At 45.8% G+C, this 22,368-nt stretch overlaps 1 protein-coding gene across 1 annotated transcript in view; it reads left to right on the top strand.

The window, feature by feature from the left end:
* LOC109261234 (uncharacterized) overlaps window positions 1-22,368 on the top strand; it is a 99,934-nt gene extending 77,566 nt beyond the window's left edge. Inside the window, 3 exon segments of the mRNA XM_053896703.1 lie at window positions 14,430-14,495; window positions 15,686-15,817; window positions 22,156-22,368. Coding sequence (XP_053752678.1) covers window positions 14,430-14,495; window positions 15,686-15,796 — 177 coding nt within the window. The 3' untranslated portion in view covers window positions 15,797-15,817; window positions 22,156-22,368.

The raw sequence follows: 22,368 nt of genomic DNA, 5'->3' as shown, positions 1-22,368 counted from the left end.
AAAATTTTGCTTGGTCACAGACCGTACCCCCAAGGTCCTACAGGCAGGAAATGGAGGGATTTAAAAAAAAAAAAAACAAAAAACAAACAAAAAAAAAACTTTACAAGGTTTAAGACAGTCAAAAGGAGATCTAGGTAAACTTTCTGATCCAATAAGTGTATAAAGGCTTTTCAGAATATTACATACGTTTTTGAGTTGACCTGGAAAAATATAATGCTTTTGTTAAATCAGACTCTTAATGAGACAGATGTTTTTTGGGGGAAAAAAATAAAGGAAATCTAAGATTTAGCCCTTAAATTATGCTAAACTAGCCACTATTTTACAAACACAAAATGGGAGCCCAATGACCTTCCTGGAGAGGTTGAGGGAGGCTCTCATTAAATATATGGCTATCCCCCCTGACACCTCTTAGGGTGAAATGATTTTTAAGGACAAATTTGTCAGTCATTCAGCCCTAGATATTCAGAGAAAAGGCAAAAATTGGCTGTTGGCCTTGAAGGGACCCTGGAGGAGTTCTTACAAGCTGCCAATTGGGTATATTACAAACAAAACAGAAAAGGAAGCTTAAAAAAAAAAAAAATCTGAGGCCTTAGTTGTGGCCTTATGTGCTATGTCAGACCGGACTTCTCAAGGTCCTGGTTCCAAGTGCCATGTATATGGCCATTCAGAGCACTAAAATGAGAACATTCTCAGAGGGGACAACCAAAATAAAAACGCCATAAGCCATGCCCCTTGTATGGAAACAGCCACTGAAGATTTGACCTCTATCTCTTTGGATCTCTATCTGTGAGGGCTCAGATAACCACTGTCCCTAGAAGGGACTAACTGGTGCCTGGGGCTCTTCACGGTGGCTCCCCTAAACCAATGATCTATCAGAAAGCCAGAACCTCAGGAACTCTGAATATAGAAGGAAAACTGGTTGATTTCCTTCTTAACACTAGAGCTACCTTTTCTGTCCTCCCTTCTGCTCCAGGCCAACTATCAAAACACAGCATGATGATTAGAGGCATCTTTGAAAAACTTCTAACTAAAGTTTTCTCTTAGCCCCTGGGATGTGTATGGGGAAACCTAATTTTTTCTCATTCTTTGCTGATAATGCCAGAGAGCCTTAACTAGCCTTGTAGGAAAGGGACATTATAACTAAATCAAAGACTATGGTGCTACTAACTCCAGGACAGATAAACAGTTATGTGAGTTTTTGAAAACTACTAGATACTGTAGGCTGTAGATGCCAGGGTTCAGGAGAATAGTTTGCTGCTATATCAATTATTAAAGGAGACTCAACTTCTAGACACTGTCTCAAGCCGCTGGAATGGTTACAAACAGAGCAGGGCAATTACTATTCCCAAGCTCACACAGCTAAAAGATTATTAAAACATACCATCAGGCCTTTCATTTAGGGAGGGACAAAACTTATCAAATGGCCCAAAGGATATTTATTAGAAAAAATTCTGCAAGTAGTATCAGTCTATAAAGTATGCCTTAAAAGCAATCCTTTCGGGGCGCCTGGGTGGCTCAGTCGGTTAGGCGGCCGACTTCTGCTCAGGTCATGATCTCACGGCCCGTGAGTTCAAGCCCTGCGTCAGGCTCTGTGCTGACAGCTCAGAGCCTGGAGCCTGTTTCAGATTCTGTGTCTCCCTCTCTTGGATCCTCCCCTGTTCATGCTCTGTCTCTCCCTGTCTCAAAAATAAATAAATTAAAAAAACGTTAAAAAAAAAAGCAAACCTTTCAACCACAAACTTGCTCTCCCAGACAATCAAGGAACTGGAGACTATCCAGGAAAGGCGAACAATTTAGGTCTCACTCAGATGACAAGGTCAAAAAAAAAAAAAAATTCCAACATCTGTTTGTATGGGTTAATACTTTTACTAATTGGGTAAAGGCCTTCACCTACAAGATAAAAAAGGCACAAAAAGTAATAAAAATGCTGCTTTATAAAATAATACCCAGGTTTGGCTTAACTAAAAATTTATAAATTAATAATGGTAAATGGCTGCCTTGACTCTTTCTCTAGTAGAACTCCGGGCTCTTAAAGAAGTTTTATACATCAAAATAAAACAGACTGTCTGCGTGTACTCAGGAAAACTCTAAATAAACCTCACAAGCATTAGATGCTTTAGAAAAGATATTTTTAAGTTAGGGCCAAACCCTTGAAAATAGAGCCACCATTGATTGCTTCTCCTGCTTCTCCATCATCTGGGTTATGAGAGATTCCCCGACATACGTTGTTTACAAAATCAAGGTCTCTCCTAGATTATTTGACAGGTTTAGAAACTGTAGACATTATCTTAAGTTGCCATGTTGTTGTACTGGAGAAACGAATAAAATACTGTGCCAAAGACGGCCAACAGGACTAAAACAAGCTCTGGTCTCTAGCTTAGAGACTCCTCTTCCAGGTTCTCCCCCCACCTCATTGGAGGAAACCCTTCTGGAGGGCCAGCATCCATCACCAGCTCACGATTTATCCAGTTCTGACAGTGTGTCAGTCACACATTGGGTCTTTGTGTTCATTTTCACTTAATTTTGGGAAGAAGCCTGTGAATTAAGGGGGGGGGGTGTCACCCTCTTTTATAAATATGGCAGCAGAGGTACAGAAGGGTTTAGGCCCCACCTGCTACCTCGTTATGGCGCACCACTGTGGTGGGCCTCGAGCCTATCGGTCATCTTCAGCTCCCTGTCCCTTGCTTCCTCATTCTATGTGGCCTTTGTTCCTGCTGTTTCTTCTGCCTGGAATAATACTCTGTGCTCAGGCAACAAACTGTCAATATCAACTCCTTGTTTCCTCAGGACCTTGCTGATGCTCCCAACAAAGTCAGATTTTCCCTGTAGAGTATGACACTTACATGCATCTCTCCCTTAATGTAATTTTACATGGATCTGTCATGGATTGGTATGTGTCTTCTCTGCTCCAGGAGAGCAAATTCTATGTCTCCTGCTCCCTTGGAGCCCAGTGATTCATGCAGTAGGTGCTGAGTTCATGTGGGTTGGCTCATTGAGTGAATAATTGGATGAATGAATGACAGTCCCACTTAGAAAGTAGTGGAGTCCAGACTTTGCCTGACACCTTTGCCATGCAAGCCCACCTTCTCTCCACTATGCCATGTCTTTGTCTCCCATCTGAATGCCCGTCAGGGCAATGACATCCATTCACACAAAGGTATCTTTGACTATCAGGGGATCCTTTCCTGGGGCAGGTTGTGCTGGACACAGGGAGGAGAGAGAAGAGTGGTCATTTCAGGGCCTGAAGACTGTGGGAAGAGCTGGCCATTTGGGCAGCAGTCCCCAGGGCACATCTGACCTTGTCATTGCCTCAGGCCTGCTCTGCTTATCTTCCCAGAGTCAGACAGCTGGAGCAAAATGAAGGAGGAAGTCTGACGCTCATCTTCAGTTCTGGAAACTTCTCTTCCTCTGTGAGATGCATCTATTGTGGGGAAGCTCAGGCTCTCCTGAGTTCATATCCACTTGGCCTGGCTGTCTGCTGACCTTAGGTTAGACTTGCTCCTACACCACCATAGCCTCAAGGGCAGCACTGGTTTTGCTGTATTTGGAAGCCCCAGTTTGTATTTCTATCAAGTGGGGAGTATTGGCCCCCCCTGGGCAGCCCGGTGAGAGGTTGCCAGTAAAATCTCTCGGTGGTGGGCACGTGGCTGGGGCCTGACCCATTTTCATGTCTGAATCCCCTAGCACTGGGGTGCATGTAGTAGGTGCTTGCTGAGTGTTTGCTGAGCGAGAAGTTCATTTCCATGGAGCTCAGCAGGAGTGTGTGGCCCGGATCTTTGTTTTCAAAAACAGGAGCAGGGACAGAGTTTGCTCCCACTGCTACCTTTTTGTGATGTTACAGACTTTGAAGCCAATTGGCATATTTTAAGAATGAGTTTGGGATTAGGGGTTAAAGCTTTTTAGTTTTCTTTTTTTGAATGTAAGTATTTTCAGGACTCTATTCATGATTCTTCCCCCCGCCCCACCCCCCCCCCCACCTCTGGTATAAGATGTGAATGAATGCCAGAGTTTTTTCTTTTCCTTTTTTCTTCTCTTCTCTTTTTTTTCTTTTTCCACTCTTATTGGGATTTGATTACAGTCCTGAGAATTCTCTGGGAGAACAGCTTCTGCTTTGAATAATAAACAGAGACAGGGAAATAGTGCACTGTCAGATTGTGAGGCGTGGGGGTCCGTTAGAGTCACTGGCGGGGAGAGCCGAGGGCTCAGCTCCTCCTCACGTGTGGGTTTCTTCCCCCTGGGGGAGCAGACTTGGTCTCACTTGGTCGCTTGGTCAGACTTGGTCACTGAAGTTGGATTCCTCTTCTTTCTTCTGCCCCCGCGGCAGTTCTCTGTTTCTCTACCCCGAGCACCCTTTAATCAGATCCACTCCCCTGAGGCGGCAGAGAGGGTCCAGTGCGGTGTGACTGGAGGCTGCGTTCACATCCTCTCCCCGCGACAGCAGCCCTGTGTAATGTACGTCTTAGGTCCAGAGGTCAGCCGAGCAGACCGAGGTTCAGAGAGCTCTTGTGACCCAGCCTGAGGCATGTGGCTTCATGGTAGCGTCCGATGCACATCCGGGCCTTTCTCCTTATTTAAGACTGTGCCTCTTCCTCTTTCATTTTTGCTTTTTCTTTTCAAGCAAAATTGAGTGTCTGATGTGCTCTAGGCACAGCACACTGGGTGGTTTTAAAGATTCAAATTCCTTTGTGGTTCCCACTCCCTACCTGCAAGATGAATCTGTCCCTTTCTTGTCTCCATCTCATTCTGGATATCAAAGCGGGGTTTTTTGGGTTTTGTTTTTTGCTTTTTGCAGCATACTAATCACTTCATCTTAATCTCAGAAAGGGCTCTTTGGGAAACTTAGAATGTAGGTAGAGAAGGCAGTTTCCCAAAAGCAGAACACTTATTCAGGGGGTGTGCAAAGCTGGTGCCTTTAGAAGAGGGGAGTGCAGTGTTGGAAGTATCTCAGAAAATGTTAGATCAGAGCATGTTCGGCGGGCTTCCCTGCTGTAGCTTTTCCCACAACGGTGCCTCCTAGCTCTCCAAAGGGAGTAGATATAGCATGTGTTACATGCATTGTTTCCCAAGATCATTTCCCCAAGGAGCATCTTTTCTGAACTTTTTTAAAATGTTTGTTTATTTTTGAGAGAGAGGGGAGGAGCAGGCGAGACAGAGAATTCAAAGCAGGCTCCAGGCCCGGAACTGTCAGCACAGAGCCAGACGCGGGGCTCAAACTCATGAAATGTCAGATCATGACCTGAGACGAAGTCAGGCGGTTAACCGACTGAGCCACCCAGGCATCCGGAGGAGGTCTTTTCTAACATGTTTTTGGAAGAAGGCATTTGGGAACGTTAGGGCCCAGTTACACACCATTTTCATTACCCGTGCACTAGCTGGCAAGGGGATCAGGGAAGCCTGGTTCATCTCATGGGCCTGTCTGGACGTGCAGTCTGCAGGGGCTGGAGGGGAGGAGGTGATGCTGTGTAGCTGTGGGGTGCGGCGAGCCTCTCCACGGCCTGCCAGCCTTTCAGTCCTGGCTCTAACTGGCTTTCCACTCACCCCAGCTGGCCGGGGTCTTGGGGTGAGCAGTACTGTACCCCGGCACTTGGGGCCTCTTGCACAGGCAGTCTCAAGGAGCTGGCGGTTCTCATTCTCTCTCAGATTACCTTCTCTCTCATGTTCTGTCTGGCTGATTGTTATTTCTCTGTTTCTTCTTCCGTCTCATTGCACTTCTCTCTCTCTGTTCTGTGTCTTCCTTTCTTCCTGCCTCTCTTTCTCTCTGCTCCTTTCTTTCTCCCTCTGCCTGTCTTTATCTCTGACTCTCTCTGACAACCCCCCTCTCTCTCTGCCACTTCCTGTGTGGGCCTTGGTCTCTGTCTGCCTGTCTGTCTCTTGCTCATGCCTGAACCCTTCTCTGCAGCCGGCTCACTCTGTCTCTCCCCTCCCCACCCCTTCCCATTTTCTCTACCTCAGTGAGCGTTCACATTGCCGGGTGACACGAAAATGCCGACTGTGCATTGCAGCTTCCTTGACAAACTGACATCCTTTCCATTTCTTCCTTGTTGTCCGACTTGTGTGTTTTGCACATGGCCCCTGTGCAGTGGTGTACCTTAGGACCAAGTTCCCCAGAAGCCTTTGCAGACTCTCCCCTCCTGCCTGCTCCAACATTGTTCCCCTCTCTTGTGCTGAACTTCATTTCCCATGCAGACTGGTAGCTTCCCTGAGACGGGTCTTTGTTCATTGCCCTCTCCTTGGGATGGCACATAGAGTCACTCCCAGAACATAGGATGTATAAATCTGACTGCATACCTGTAGTATCTATGGTAACACTCTGTTGACCACCATACTTGGTTATCCATTGAGGTACCTTCCTGGATCCTGCTGGATAACACTCTTGCTGTTGATCCTTGCTCTAAGCTGCTTGGCGTTTCCACAGGACACCCTCCCTCTAGTGTGGAAATGACTGAGCCTGGTGGGAGAGAAAGACAAGTAATTTAAAATTCAAGGTTGGCATCGACGCGGGGGGAAAAAACTCATCCCGAGTTTTTTAATATGGCTCACTTTGAAATGAAATGCTTCCTGGGACTTGGTTGGTATCATTAAAACTTTCAGAGGGATTGATTTCATTTGTGGGCTGGTACTACTTAAGTACAGAAGCTTAATAAGAAATCTATTTTGGGGGCACCTGGGTGGCTCAGTTGGTAAACCATCCGACTTTGGCTCAGGTCATGATCCCACGGCTTGTGAGTTTGAGCCCCACGTCGGGCTCTGTGCTGAAAGCTCGGAGCCTGGAGCCTGCTTCTGATTCTGTGTCCCTCTCTCGCTCTGCGCCTCCCCCACTTGTGCTCTAAGAATAAATGAAACATTAAAAAAATTTTTTTAAAGAAATATATTTTTCAGCTGGGTGGCACTTGCAGAATATCTAATGATCAGGTACCAAATTGTCTGCTACCCCACAGTTATTTTTCAAAGTGCCATTTAAGAGACGCTACTAAAACTATGTTGCACATAGAGGCTTAGCTTAGAAATGTTAGTTTTTGACCCAAAATCCTCCAGAAAGATTCCCGCAGAACCCACTTTAGACCTCTCTGTGTTCCAGAATAAAAACCCGTCTTTCAGCCCAACATCTTTTTCTGTCCATGGGCAAATACCCCGAGTGATCACAGGCTCCTTGCCGTCCAAGCAAAGAGTTCTTCAAATCGCCAGTCTCTTCCCACATATGCCTGGGTTAAACTTTTGCCCCTGGTTTATGCCTGGCTTGTTCACCATCATGGGTAGTTGGGTTCCATGGGAGAGCCTGAGGGGCTACATTTTGGGGTTCAGGTGGGCAGTGCCTGGCTACCCAGGGTTTATGGGTGTGGAACTTTGAAAATACATTTTCTTGAAGATCAGGGTTTTGTGTCTGTTAGCAAATGCAGCATCTGCAAGCTTTGCCCCAAAGCGGGTCTCCTTTGGATGCAACCAGGAAACACTGGCAAGGTACAGGAGGGTCCAGATTTATAAACCTCGTGCTCCTTAATGATTTCAGCTGTGCATTGAGAGAGGCATTTGCTGCCCTGGCTTAGGCTATGTGTTGGCCGCTCATGTTATTTGTGGCTGTCTTACATAGAGCATGGGCCCACTGCAGGGATGTGGCAGACATGGGAGATACAGGCTCTGCCTTTGAGGACGTCAGTCTTTTCTGTGACTTGCATGTTTCCGGTTAGACAGCATTGTGACTTGGCTTGGAAACAGAGGTCTACACGGACAGAGGTCTAAATCTGGCACCTTTCCTGCCACGGATGCCGAAGAAACAGAAGCCATGATTACAAGGCGGCTTTTGGCCCCCCATGTTACCTATTCTCCCTTCCCCAGCACAGCTTTGCCAGTGGCTCATTCGAATTTGCTGCCCGCAGCCCCACCAGCAGAATTGGCAGTCAAGATGTGCCTGTGCTCACAGGCACGATGCCCCCATTTTATTTACTACCAAGTCCTTCCTGAAATAAGCCTATTCTTCCTTGTTTGTTTCCATCTGACCCGGAAGTTCCCATTTGGATGAAGCAGAGTCCTGCCCTCAAGACACACACACGTGATTGGCACCAGCAAGGCCCACTCTTACTTAGCTAATGAGGTAGCTGTGACCTCACTCTGCCTTCTGCACAAGCTGCTCCCCGACTCCACTCCTGCCTCCCACAAAAAGACCCTGTGTTGCTTTGCTCCCCACCATTGTGTATTTTATTGGCATGTAAATTTCTCGGTAGGATGTCATTAGCATGGAAAAGGAGTGCCCTTGATTGGCCACCCAGTGGGACTCCCCTGTGGGTTTGTCTGGGCAAGGACCTCTGTCCCACGTGGTTGGAATGAAACACTGTCCTTGGCTCATTTTTGTAGCCCTCCCCATTCTGTTCTAGTCTGTCCCCACCATGCCTTATAAATGTTTTTGACCAAGACATTAAACCCTAATGTAATTTATTTCATTTCTTCTAAATTAACACCATATTTCTGAGGATACATAAACACATGATTTTACTTGTACAAAACCTCTAACTGGATATATTAATGTATTTATTCCTTAATTTAATAAACTTTTCTATGTGATAAGAGTTCCCTTCCCTACCAATTGCATGTGACATTCTCCATTTTTATTTTTTAGGTTCCTTCCTAATTTTTATAATTTTTTTTTTTTAAATAAAGGCCCATTGGTACTTCCTCTTCTCCTGGCCTGTCATAAATTTAGGGCTGCTGTGTTGGGCAGTGAACAGTCTGAACTGAGTGGCATCTGGGCACCAAAACGATCTTCCAGTTTCCTGTGAAAGCTTTCCCCATATTCTTGAAGTAGATTTATGTAATCTCTCAGTAAAAACGAATGCTGTTTTTGCTCTGTGCTTCTTACAAGTTGAGTCTCTGGCTAGTTGAGTCTTGGTTTGTGGGATCCTGAGTAGATTATGCCTCGGTATGTTGCTGTCCCTCTTTGAGGAGATTATGTGATTGGATTGGAACACATGCTTCTTGGTAAAGGAATCCCTGATGAATTTGCAAAAAGCCAAGCCATTGGCTCCCTTGATCTGTTCTTTTGGAAATGACCTCTTCTTGATGTACAGGCGCCATCTTGGAATTGCCTATGGGGTTCTTGAGTGCCCCCCCTCCTTGCTTGTGGGGACTGCAGAGATGCTACGTTTATTTTTGAGGAGAATGATTTTATTGACCAGGATTCAAGTGGTTTTCTCCCAGATACTCAAGGGGCTGGTCTACACCAAAATGGGGGGTTGTGGTTTGAGTGGTGTTTCCAGTGGGGCATTTGCAATATGACTGAACCAACGTTTCTGATAAAGTTGGAAAAACCTCAGGTCCCCTTAGGTTTTTATTTCTTTGCTGGGAACGTGGCTTTCTGCTTGCTGTCCTGGAGTCTCCCTGCCTGTGGCAGCATGCAGGTGTGTACACCTCAAATGGGAATCACCTTCCTCCTGTTACCAGAAGGTCCATGGCCATCTGTTGCTCCCAACACCTTGATACAGCTCTGATATCTTTTTAGCTTTGTTGTAAAAAGAATCTGGCAGCTGCTGAAGCAGCACCTGACTCTCATCTTCTCCCTCACCTCTTACTATTGGCCCTTGGGTCACGGAGCTCTGCCCCTTCCATTTGCTCTTCATTCTGTGTGCAGGGCCTTGCTTCTCTGCCTTCTGAATTTCGGAAGACCTACTTACGTTTTTTTTCTAAGTGACATAAACAAGAGTATGTTTTTGAAAGAAATTAAATACATATATATATTGGATAGAATACAAAATACAAGTGTCCCTCCCCCAGAGATCTTTCCTGTGAAGAGATTTGGTATCTATCCTTCCAGATATACTTATGCATTTACATAAAGACAGATGTATGTACCTATACTTGACTATTTTTAACAGCTGATTGCAACTGGCTTTCTCCATTCATGAGCATGAGTTGGCATCTCCTTCCTTCCCTGTCTTCCAAATCTTTTCAATCCTTCAGAGACCAGCTCGTTCTCAAGCCCTTTGTGGCCTGTAGGTACTGAGTGGTTTATATTTTTAACTTTCTCTGAATTCTTGTAATCCTTTTTTCTCCCCTGGGCCACCCCTTTTGTCTAGTTTTCTTATGCCCTCCTTTGTTCATTGGTTTGTTCTGTTGACCCACACCCAGTTCAGTTCTTCTGCCGCTGGACAGAGGTTAGTTGTACAGTGGAGGGAACCCAGAGATATGTTCACATGTAATTGTAGTAGAGTGTGGTTGTGTGTGACAGTTGGTTGGCTCTTGAGACATGATTGTTGAATGAATGAATACACGAGAAAGAGTTCTGTAGAAGTAGGTGTAATGGTGGCACAGGGGTGGGTCAGTTAACTGGGACTGACTGGGAAGGCTTCCAAGAGGACATGTTTGTCTTGGGTTTTGAAGGATGAGTAGAAATTGGTCAGGAGGATGGGCCTGTTAGAAGGAACAGTGGTGTAAGTCAACACAGTTTGTTTATATTATCCGCTGCTTTGGAGGGAGTATCTTTGTGCTTCTGCATCAGATAATGAAGTCCTTAAAATGGGAGAGGCATTTATGCTCTTACCTATGGCCGCAGATTACATTTATTGAGCACTTACTATATACCAAATTATTTACCAAGTATTTTATGTGCAGCAGCAAGCCCTCCTGTCCGTTTTAGGGATGAGAAAATGAAGGCACACGTAAAATAGATACTGTCCCCAGGTCCTTGTGATGAGTAAGGGATTGAGCTGGTAAGTATCCCCTTTTTTCAGTCTTCATGTGCTCATCTTTAAACAGGACTGTTGGGGGGCAAGGGAGTGCCTGGGTGGCTCAGTTGGTTAAGCGTCCAACTTCGGCTCAGGTTGTGATCTCACAGTTTGTGGGTTTGAGCCCTGTGTCGGGCTCTGTGCTGACAGCTCCAAGCCTGGAGCCTATTTCAGATTCTGTGTCTCCCTCTCTCTCTGTCCCTCCCCCACTCATGCTCTGTCTCTCTCTCTCAAAATAAATGAACTAAAAAACCAAAACTTAAACATGTCTGGGGGTGCCTACCAGAGAGAGTTGTATGAGGTTTGAGTTAAATGAGATAATGCTTCTAAATCATGCACAGCAAGGGGTCAGATACCACCTTCTCATAATCCTGAATAAAATACCACCCCTGTGCTTTATGTTTCTACCTAGCACTTACCCCTCCTTAGTGTAGAGTTATTTGCCATCTCCCCCTTCATCATTTTATACTGGACTGTGTCCCTCGTGCCAGGTAGAGACTTTTAACTATTTGCTGAATGAATGAATACTAGTTTCTAGTTTCGTCACTGTAGCATCTGAAGTATGGATGCCCAGAAAATACTCGGTGAATCTGATTGAAGGTAAACATTTTATGCCAGTTCAATACGCCAGCAAGGGACCATGGATTTATGTGTCACCAGATGATCAACATTGCTGTTTTGTTTGTTTGTTTGTTTGCGGTCATGTGTGAGGAGCTATCCTATGTCTCCGGCCCCTGATTTTCCTGATGTCTCGATTTAAACGGTTTCCAATTTGAGTATGCAATTATGCATCAGTCACAGCGATAACTCGTGCTTTCCTTGGTGGTTTGTCAGAACAAGTTAGAGCTTAACTGGAGAAACAACTCTTGGGAGAGCAAGGGCTGGCTGGAGAAGACGTGCCCCCTCTGCCCCCCGGCCCGCATCTGGAACATCACTTCTCCACCCAGATGCCGGTCCCAGTCTTGCCCCTCCCCCAGATTCAGTGTGGATGGTGCCTTGTTAGTGCCCTCTGTGAGTCGGTGGCTGACCGGGGCACTGGCGATGCAGAGAACAGGTCCCAGACTGTCCCCTGGACCCTCAGCCTGCATTGTGGAGGAGAGCCCCATGTGAGCTGATCTCTGCCCCTAGCCTGGGGGGTGTCTATTGCTCTGCATCTTGGTGTTCTGAGAGGACACACCAGGGAGGAATGCCTTGTCCTCAGATCCGCACTCCCCAAGGTGTGAGGCATGTGGTCCTGCTGTTAGGTGGGATCATTTCAGGTGGCTCACTAGCCCAGTGTTAACCAACATGGGCCCTGCAGGGGAGGAGAGTGGTTTTCTTTGCAGGGGGCTTTCAGCAGTGCTGGCATCTTAATCGCTTCTGTGACTCCCTGACACAGTGAACGAGGGCCTCAGGGTCAGGGTGCTGGCCGACCATGGTGTCTGGAAGTCTAGATGCTGCGGCTCAACCCCAGGTCATCTGGCCGTGTGTCTCTGGAGCACGGCCAGGACATCCCTTGTTGACTTGGGTGATCCTAAGGCACATAGGGTTCAGAATCACTGACACTTCAAATTTCAGAAAGTTGCGGGCGCCTGGGTGGCTCAGTCGGTTAAGCGGCCGACTTCGGCTCAGGTCATGATCTCACGGTCCGTGAGTTCGAGCCCCGCATCGGGCTCTGTGCTGACAGCTCCGAGCCTGGAGCCTGTTTCAGATTCTGTGTCTCCCTCTCTCTGACCCTCCCCCGTTCATGCTCTGTCTCTCTCTGTCTCAAAAATAAACGTTAAAAAAAAAATTTAAAAAAACCCCAAATTTCAGAAAGTTGCATTCATTGGCTTTGGCTCTCTCTATATAGCAAGTAACATTGGTCTGCTCTTTGCTAGAGTGATTCCATTTTTCAGTAGACTTTGTAAGAAAAAGGTAGGCAGGACTCTGCTTCTTGTGGCCTGCAAGACCCAGAGCCTTAATACTTCTTGGGCTATGGGCTGAAGACTGCCCTCCTTTCTCCCTACCCAGGTTCATTGTGGCCATTTGCCTCGTCAAAGTGAGCAAGCCAAGAAAGTATAAGATGCTAGCAAGACAGAGGTCAGCTGTAACCAAACCTCGGAAGTGGCACCCCATCACTTCTGCCCTCCCTCTTCGTTAGAAGCCAGTCACCGGGGCCCCCATACTCAGGGAAAGGGGACCACACGGGGCAGGAAGGTTACGAGATGGGACCCACCAGGATGCATGTGGGGAGGCTGCTTTGCACAGGAAGCTTGCTGAACACACCTACTCCTTAATGTCCCCATCACCTTCAGGGGCGCCCCTGGGGGAAGAGTTCTCGCAGGTCCTGAAGCCAGGAGATGGGCTGGCTTCGAAGCCATCACAGGTGTATTTTGTGGGCAAAGAGGATCTTGGAACTGGTTTTACTTCACTCTTTGGTCAAGAGGCATCTGGGCCAAAATGACTGCTTCTCTTTAGTTGATTGTGTAGAAATAAGTGATTATGTAGAAATGGACAACCTAGAGCTCCCATGGCAGGACTTTGTGTGCAGAGCCTCCCCACTCCAGTCCGGAAGTTCTGTTTCTGTCTTTATCTCATCCCTATCTCTTTCTTGCTTGCTTTATTCTTTTTAATTTTTTTTAACGTTTATTTATTTTTGAGACAGAGAGAGACAGAACATGAATGGGGGGAGGGTCAGAGAGAGAGGGAGACACAGAATCGGAAGCAGGCTCCAGGCTCCGAGCTGTCAGCACAGAGCCCAACGCGGGGCTCGAACTCGTGAACCACAAGATCATGACCTGAGCTGAAGTCGGACACTTAACTGACTGAGCCACCCAGGCGCCCCTTGCTTGCTTTATTCTACCCCACCGCAGATACTATCGTGTGCCTGAAACTTCACATGTCTTGGGGTTTGGAGAACGTGGTATCTGGAGTTGTGTTCTGTTTAGGGTGGTCTGTGGATTTTTGAAGCACAGAGGTGACCACAGCACCTCCATCCAGGTGCCTGGGGATTCCAACCAGGAACAAGCAGGCAAGGCTGGCATTGAAAGCCCCAAGCTGGCTGGCATGCAGCAGAATCACAACTCACAGCCTGAGGAACAGTGGCCACAGCTTCCTGTGTTCCGCAAGCCTCTCTGCCTCAGTAACAGCATGGTTTTGGACAAGGCGTGTTACCTCTTTGAGCCCCACTTTTCCCGTCTATAAAATGGGGTGTAGGGCTTTAGTCAGAGGAGGCTGGGTTATTTTGTAGTACCAAACAGCTCTAAAAAGTCAATACAGAAAACACAAAGGTTTCCCTCTCAGTCACATTCCCCATCCTCACGGTTGGCTGGGCTTCTGCATCATCACCATCTTCACACCCAGACCCAGACCACGGAGAGGAAAGAGCCTGGCCAAGCACTCACACTCTGTCTCAGAGCTTACACCCAGGTAGGGCACACATCACTTCTCTCTTCACTGGCAAAGCACGTCCTACTGAAGCATCTCAATGCAAGTGAGAGGGGAAGTGCAATCTTGCCAGCATCTGGAAAGAGCGTCGTGGGTAGCCTTGGTGACTTTCACAGGGGGCACTTCTCGGAGTGGTGGTGAGGATTCCAGCAGAGGACATGTGCAGAGCTGTAGAGCCTGACATTTAGTTACCACTTGTGAGCAGTGATGCTGTGGTTATGGCCGTGGTAATGATGCTGAGCAGACAGGTCAAGCTTATCTAGGGGCCCCTGGTTGATAATCCTTTGTCTTCGTGATCTTTTCCTCCAGTGCCTGTGTCATGAGGTTCTTGGGTTCCTGAGTTCCGAGTACTGTGCTTTGAACTGGGGATCAGAGGTAAGCCCAACATGGTCTGTATCTTCAGATCGCTCATAGTCTTTCCTTGGCAGCAGGAAATGGAGGGATTTCCTTTGGGTTTTCATTGTCAGGGTTTGACCTTCGTAGGGAACCGTATAGAGTAAGATAAATGCTGGAGCTGGGAGGGGCCATTGTTTCTGTACTGGTTAGGATGCTTTCAGGGACAGAAGCACAGAACCGAAGCCAAAGCAGGTTCAGCAAAGCAAGGAATTTGTTTTGCTGGATAACTGAAAAGTTTAGCACTTGGTGAGCAGTGGCGCCAGGCTACTCCCCCACTCCAGTCATCATCAAGAGGAAAAATACAACTCTCTGTCCAACAGATAGTTGGGCTGTCCCCCAAATTCCCAACATTCTCTCCAATCAAACCAACTTAGTCATGGGCCAGTTTTGAACCACTCCCTAGGACCATATGGACAGGATGTGCTGTTTGACCTAAGGGATTTAGTGCCTATCCTGGGGTCAAGGCATAGGGTTTTTTCCACATAGATCTCTTGTCAGGTGATTTCCCTTGCCCCTCCCTTTCCTTGGGGGAAAAACAAGCTCAGAGAAGCTAAGTGACTTGCCTGCTGCCACTCAGCACGTGAGAAACAGAGCAGGAGCCGGCTGTGGGTCTGGGACTGTGCACTCCTGCTGCTTTGCCTTGGTTCCAGAAACATCTTCTCAAAAAGGTGCCCATTTCAAAGGGTTGGAGAAACCTCCCACGCTGGGAGACGTGAATATACAAGGGACGTTAAATGACACTGTGCTTGGCATCTTTAATTAGCAAAACTTCATTATTTGTTGCTTATTGATAACAGATTGAAAATCAGGCAGATTTCTCCCTGGCAGGACTGTGTCTTAAGTCTGATCTCTCTGGGTGACAGTTTGGGGCTCTAACTGAAGGTTTTGGTGATTGGCTTCTTGTCATCAGTGCCAGTGAGTGGGCGCTGCCCAGTGGTGATGAGACCACTGTCCAGCTGGTTATGGGAGGCACTGATTTGGGAGAAGTGGAGCAGTTAACCTTCATGGGTGAGTATTTCCAGAAGGTGCTGTTTTGGCATTATTGCCAGTCTCCAGTGTTGAGCATCACAGTGCAAGTTGTCTAAGAGGCACATTTTGCAATGTGCCATTTTAGTGTTTGAGGACAGAGAGCTCAGCTCCAAGAATTCTTTTTTGATTTCTTCTCTCAGTGCCATAATCTTGGAGTCCTGCAGACTGGATCTCCTAAGGCTAATCACCTGCATGAACTGCTCTGTGGAATTTATTTGCCCTCCCACCTATCTGGCCTTTCCAAGAGCTGATAGCACCGTGGGACAGGTCAGGTGAGTGAACTTAGGAAACGATTTGCCCCTATAGTCACCATGTTCCTCAGGGAAGAACACATCTTCCAGCGGGCCCCTACCCCCAGTCTTTGGAAATGACCATCCCTACCAGTAAGTGATGCTGTGACCCTTCCTTACTCATTCATTGAGATACTTGCCAAGTGCCTCCTGTGTGTCAGGCACTGGGATATGACACACCAGTATGTAATTTCTTTCACTTAGTGTATGGTAAGCCCAGTGGGGAAGTAGTATCTGCCTGCTTTACAGCTGGGAAGGGCAGGGCTGGGGTCACCGGGGGCTTTGGGCATGCTCTTTGGAGACCATGTCCTATCCTGGTGTGGGTTCTGGACCCTGTGCTTCCTGCTTCCTCTCTCAAGAACCCTGCACCCTTAAGCAAGTCGGGTCACCTCTCAGAGTCCACATCCCCATCTGTGCATAAAATGATGCCTAACAGGGCCTGGCATGGAACAAGAGGGGAGTAAGTGTAACAAATGATCGCAGGTCTGGTGGTTTTACAACAGCACAATACAAATTTATTGTCTCACAGTCATGGAGGCCAGAAGCCTGAAATCAAAGTGTGAGCACCAACAGGATCTGGCTCCATTTAGAGGCTCCAGGGGAGGATCCTTCCTTGATGTCTCTGGTGGCTGCCAGCCACTCAGCTGGCTGTCCCGTCCGTAACCCCCTCTCCTCCTGCCCTGCGCCCTTCAACCCACAGCCGCCAGATGGCTGTCTGGTCGAGCAGCTGTGGTGAGGACACTAAGGTTGGGGTTCCTGGTAAAACGCCACTCAGGAGGAGGGGGTCTGCCTTAAAACAAATGGAAGCCTTTAAACTACAAGGAACAGAAAATCCACTGGTATGTTTGTAGCCTGGGATAAATCATTCTCAAAAGTGTGGCAAATGCAGATGCCAGCTCAGCGTAAATAAGGAAAGAGATGAAGGATGAGAAAGAAAATAAAAAGCCTTTATTCCAGAAGAGAGGACAGGGCAAAGAAGAGGGAGCAGCTAAGTTTCTGTTCTAACAGAGAGCTAATGAGTTCAGTCCTCGTGTCTCTGGCACCTTAGGGAAAGTGGGCCATGCCAATTCTCTGCTCCTCATGGCGGGGCTGACAGGCTCAAGAAAATGCAGGGGCCTGGGAGAAAGCCGACAGTTTGCTGTAACGTCCCGACCTCCGTAGTGGGGCTGGCCCCCTCTGTTTGGAGTGGCTGGTGAGCGGGCCCCGAGGTGCCCTGGAGAGATAAGGAGATGAGGTGCGTTCTACAAAGTGGAAAATGGGTTCTGATCAAACATGAGCCCGTGGGAAAGACTGTGAAGTTCTGAGCCACCTGCATCTGCCTTCCTGTTGTTGTCCTAGTGTGGGGAGGTGGGAGGGCGGCATGGGACAGGAGGTTGAGGGGTGGCACTTACTGAGTGCTTACTACTAAGGCAGAGTGGGTACCGCACTAGGCGGCTTGCAGACATGATGAGGTGGTGAGTGCTGGTTCCATTTTGCAGACCAGGAAACCAAGGCACAAGGATTCTTAGGAAGTGGCGAGACCCAGGTCTGCCTAACCTTAAGACGTCGGATGTTGCGTCTTTCCTCAAGGACCTCCGCGGCCAAAACTAATCAGTACAGAGCTTCCAGAGAAGCAGACCCCTCTACCCCTGCCCCAGGTGCCTGAAGTGGTGTCCAGGGTACGGCTTTCTTATTTGTAAGCAGAAATGAAACCCTTGGGAGGAGACATTCCAGAGCCATTTCACTTTTACTTGAACATGAGCAGTGCCTGCTCGTGTGCAGATGCGATCACTGCACTTGTGACAGTAAAAATACCAACCGTGTGTGTCATTGGCGGCAACCCTCCTGGGCATGCCCATGCTCTAATGACCTGAGCATCTTCCCTGCTCTTTACAAGAAGCCGCCTTTCTGAGGCGCTCAGTCTTACGGGTTCTTTCCTTCAGAGATGAGCCTGGATTCTTGTTTTGGACCTGCATTTCTTGGTGCAGAAGCAGCAGGTGTAGTGCAAAGAACGAGGCCTGGGATTCAGCCAAACCTGGCTTTGAATTCTTGCTGTATCCGTGAGCACAACACTCAGCCTCTCGAGCCTCTGGCAGGATGGGGGACACCTCCTACTGAGAGCTTGCTCTGGGCATTTTGTGGATAAAAGCCAACAAGTGACTGCATCTTTAAATGCCATTTATCATCAGTCCTTTCCGGAATGACCTGGGGCCTCCTTTCCTTCACTGGCCTCCAAAAGTCATTTCACTGGGCTGTGGAAATCAAACATTGGTTCCTCCCCACCAAGAAGAGTTGAATGTTGCCCTGAAATTACCAATAATTTTTCTCTGGCTGTTCCGTCATTGAGCGGAGCAGGAGTTGGCCAAGTTTCTCTGTCAACGCCCAGATAGTATGGGTTTTAGGAAGGTGGTCCACACTGTTTCTGTCACCATTACTCGACTTTGTGGATGTAATGTGAAGGCCGCCGTAGATGGTAAGTGTTGTACAAGCATCCCTGTGTCCAGAGAGAATTTATTTACCAAAGCAGGCTGGGATTGGCACATGGGCCATGGTCTGCAGATTCCTGCTCTGTCGAATGGGGAGGTTCTGGGTCTCAGGCTGGAATTGGCAGCATGAATGCTCCACGGTCTCTGCCCTGGAGGGTCGCCCCAGTGACACACCTACCCTTGCACAGTCAGGGGGAGTAGGGAGTGTGCTGTTTGCAAGGAGGGGCTTGCATGGGAGGGGCTGTGGGCTAAATGGATAAGAGGCACATATGTTCTCCATATTTATGAGTCTCTTCTGTTTTGTCCCCCTCCCTGTTTTTATTTTTGTTTCCCTTCCCTTATGTTCATCCGTTTTGTCTCTTTAAGTCCTCATATGAGTGAAATCATAGGATATTTGTCTTTCTCTAATTTCACTTAGCATAATACCCTCCAGTTCCATCTACATAGTTGCAAATGGGAAGATTTCATTCTTTTTGATTGCTGAGTTATACTCTGTTGTATATATATACCACATCTTCTTTATCCATTCATGGCTCGATGGACATTTGAGCTCTTTCCATACTTTGGCTATTGTTGATAGAGCTGCTATAAACATGGTGGTGCATGGTGTCCTTTCAAAACAGCACACCTGTATCCCGTGGATAAATGGCTAGTAGTGCAATAGCTGGGTTGTAGGGTAGTTCTATTTTTAGTTTTTTGAGGAACCTCCATACTGTTTTCCAGAGTGGCTGCACCAGTTTGCATTCCCATTGTCTGTATATTATCTGATTTTGACTATGATATGCCTTGGTGGTGGTCATTTTCTGTTGAATCTAATGGGAGTTCTCTGTGCTTCCTGGATTTTGAGGTCTGTGTCATTCTCCAGATTTTGAAAGTTTTCCACTACAATTTATTCACATAAACCTTCTGCCCCTTTTTCTCTCTTTTCAACTTCTGGGGTTCCTATTTTTCAGATATTATTACTTTTTTTTTTTTGTAAGTCACTGAGTTCTCTACTTCTTGTATTATGCTCTTTTGCCTGTTTCCCTCCTTTTTTCTGCTTCATTATTCTCCACAATTTTATGGTCTGTTTTGCTGATTCGCTACTCTGCTTTGTCCATCCATGCCATTGTGGCATCCATTCGATATTGCATGTCAGTTTTAGCATTTTTAATTTCATCCTGACTAGATTTTGTTTCTTCTATCTCTCCAGAAATGGATTTTATGCTTTTTCCACCCCCGCTAGTACTCCTATTATTGTGGTTCTAAATTCTAGTTCAGACATCTTGCTTATAGCTGTGTTGATTAAGCCCCTATCATTTCTTCCTGCTCTTTCTTTTGGGATGAATCCCTCATCTTATTTTGGAGGAAGAAAAAAAAATTGGTCAAATAAAAAAAATTCAAATAAAGGAAGCTAAATCTAGGTGTGTTTGGTTGCCTTGTGAAAGAAGCTTGCTATGTGGGGAATAAGCTTAGAAATTTGTTAGCAAAGGGATGACTTGAAATAATGGTTAATTTCGTGTGTCTCAAAGTTTTCATGAGTAATTGTAAAGATAGCTATGAAGAGCTTTGGTAACCTAAAACTTTGAAGTTTTGCTAAGTTAAATGATAAACTGGGTTGAATTCACTGGTATCTAAGTATTTTCCAAATGAGATAAAATACTAAAGCAATGATTACTGAACATAGTTTTGTGCTTTCAGCTTCTTTTTGCACAGAACCTGAGGATACTTGGGTTTGTTGGTCAATGTGCTGTGTGCTTAATTGAAAGACTGTACTATGGAAGAACCTCTGTTTTAAAATTTCAGATCTAGAAAAATTCTGATGTAACAGTTCACAATTGGTCACTACTTAGTTTTCACTGGAGACTAAAGTTTCTAAGAGGTAAAATTCTTCTGCTAAATGTAATTAAGATTGATGGAAATAAGGAAAGCAACTCTGAATTAAAAAAAAAAAAAACATTGTAAAAGGTTCATGAAGGAAAATCTTTGGAAAGGAATTTTATGTGCTGTTGGGACAAGGTTGAAATAAATGAATTTTAAAAAGTACACTGGTATAAGATTGCAATTCTGCTTTTCTCTCTGTTAAAAAAGACAAAGGTTTCTTGGATTGTTGGTTGGCTCTTGATGAAAAAAAAAATGTAAACAAAGTTGTTTTTTTCTTCTCTTTTGTCTCCCTAGAAAACCAAAGTTTCTATGTTTTGCCTTTATCGGGTCTTTGGTTACTTAAAAAAGGTTAAAACTTCTCAATATTAAAGGAGCTAAGTTTTACTCACAGCTATATAACCCTACATATTTGCCTTTAAAATCTTCATGGCACCTTGGTTAAATAAATAATTAAGTTTCAAGTTTTATAATGATCAATAATCCTATTTAGACATGTACTTTAAAACTTTCTGAGGGTTGGGGCACCTGGGTGGCTCATTTGGTTAAGCGTCTGCCTTCAGCTCAGGTCATGATCTCACAGTTTGTTAGTTCAAGCCCTGTGTCAGGCTCTGTGCTGACAGCTCAGAGCCTGGAGCCTGCTTTGGATTCTCGGTTTCCTTCTCTCTCTGGCCCTCCCCCACTTGTGCTCTCTTTCTCTCAAAATAAATAAATGTAAAACTTTCTGAGGGTTTTAACAAACTTCCTCAAAATGTGAATTGTAAATGAAGTCTTTTTGACTAATTAGACTTTTTGTTTGGTATGTTAAATTACTTGGAAAGAACTCTCAAATAATGATAAACCTTAGGTTGTATTGCTTGGGTAAATGCTGTAACTGTTCAAATATATATGTGAAATTCCTGCAGTTTTAATATGCTTTGATAATAAGGTTATGACTTAATATTCTGATTATTGAAGTGTTCTGTGTTACAGAAATAGCTGAATTTTCTTGTCAAGTGCATTACAGTCTTTTGTCACTTGCAAAATGAGTTTCATCTTCAAGGAGGTTCATAAAAAGAACTTTTTTAAAAAAACAAATACAGCTTTTTGATATCTTTAAAATCATAAAAGTGAAATGGGCAACAATTTCTAGAACTAAAAAGCTGCATTCAAACTGAACAAAAGATTACTAACATGACACTAAGTGAACTGAAAAAAATTATGATTTTTATGACTTTTGTTTGGAACATTACTGGTTCTCTAATGTTTGCTCTTCCAGATTAGGAAGAGCTCAGGCTCCAGGCTGAGCATGGAGTCTCCTTGGGTCTCTCTCTCTCCCCCTCTCTCTGCCTCTGCCCCCTTTCCACAACTTGTGCTCACTCTCTTTAAAATAAAATTAAAAAAAAAAAAAAATCCCAGTGCAGCTCTTTCTGCCTACAGGTCCTGTCCCTGTCCTATAATAAAATCCCCTTTTTGCACCAAAGACATCTCAAGAATTCTTTCTTAGCCGTTCGCTCTCTCAAACCCAAACCTTCAAAAATTTTTTCACATTTCATCAAAAGCATGTATGAACTTGTGAAAATTAGTAATGGGAAACCTTATCAAATGGACACGTGATGTTTTGGTAGGGGCAGCTCTCCCACCCTACCATGGCAAATTAATTGTAGCCACAACAGGAAAAGAAGGTCTTGACCTTACAAAGACTTGACCTTGCATGTGGATACTAATCGACTACTGCAGCCAGAGGGAAGAAACTCTTTCCTCACCACCGCCATCTCTGCAACAGCTCAGACAATGAGAAGCCACCACATTTCAAACCACCATTTTACTCCAATGGACTTTTAATCAGCCTTTCCTACTTACCCTTTTTCTCCTTAAAAAAAGCATCCCCCCTGACTTTGTTTCCTGTACTTGCTTATGGTTTTGCCACGGCTTGTATGTCCCAGATTACAATTTTTCATTCCTGAATAAAACCATCTTCTTCTGGTAAAATAACTGACGGTTTCTGTTTTTAAGGTTAACAATTCTTGGTGATCAGAAGTGGGCTCCAGAGAAGACCCCAACTGCTCCAGATCTGGCTAGCAAACAGGTGCAGTACCCATGGACATTTCTGAGCTGCTTTCATGCCTACCCTGGGGCTTTAAGGACAAGTTTTCTCCTGGGTTTCAAGCTCCACACCTCATGTCTCAGTTCTCCAAGATTTATTTGAGATCTATTTAAGATTTTTTT

The sequence above is a fragment of the Panthera pardus genome, unplaced genomic scaffold (genome assembly GCF_024362965.1).
Source record: "Panthera pardus isolate Hobbes unplaced genomic scaffold, ASM2436296v1 HiC_scaffold_8, whole genome shotgun sequence".
Lineage (NCBI taxonomy): Eukaryota > Metazoa > Chordata > Mammalia > Carnivora > Felidae > Panthera > Panthera pardus.
The sequence above is the reverse complement of the archived record's forward strand: the minus strand, read 5'-3'. Positions and strand labels throughout refer to the sequence as shown.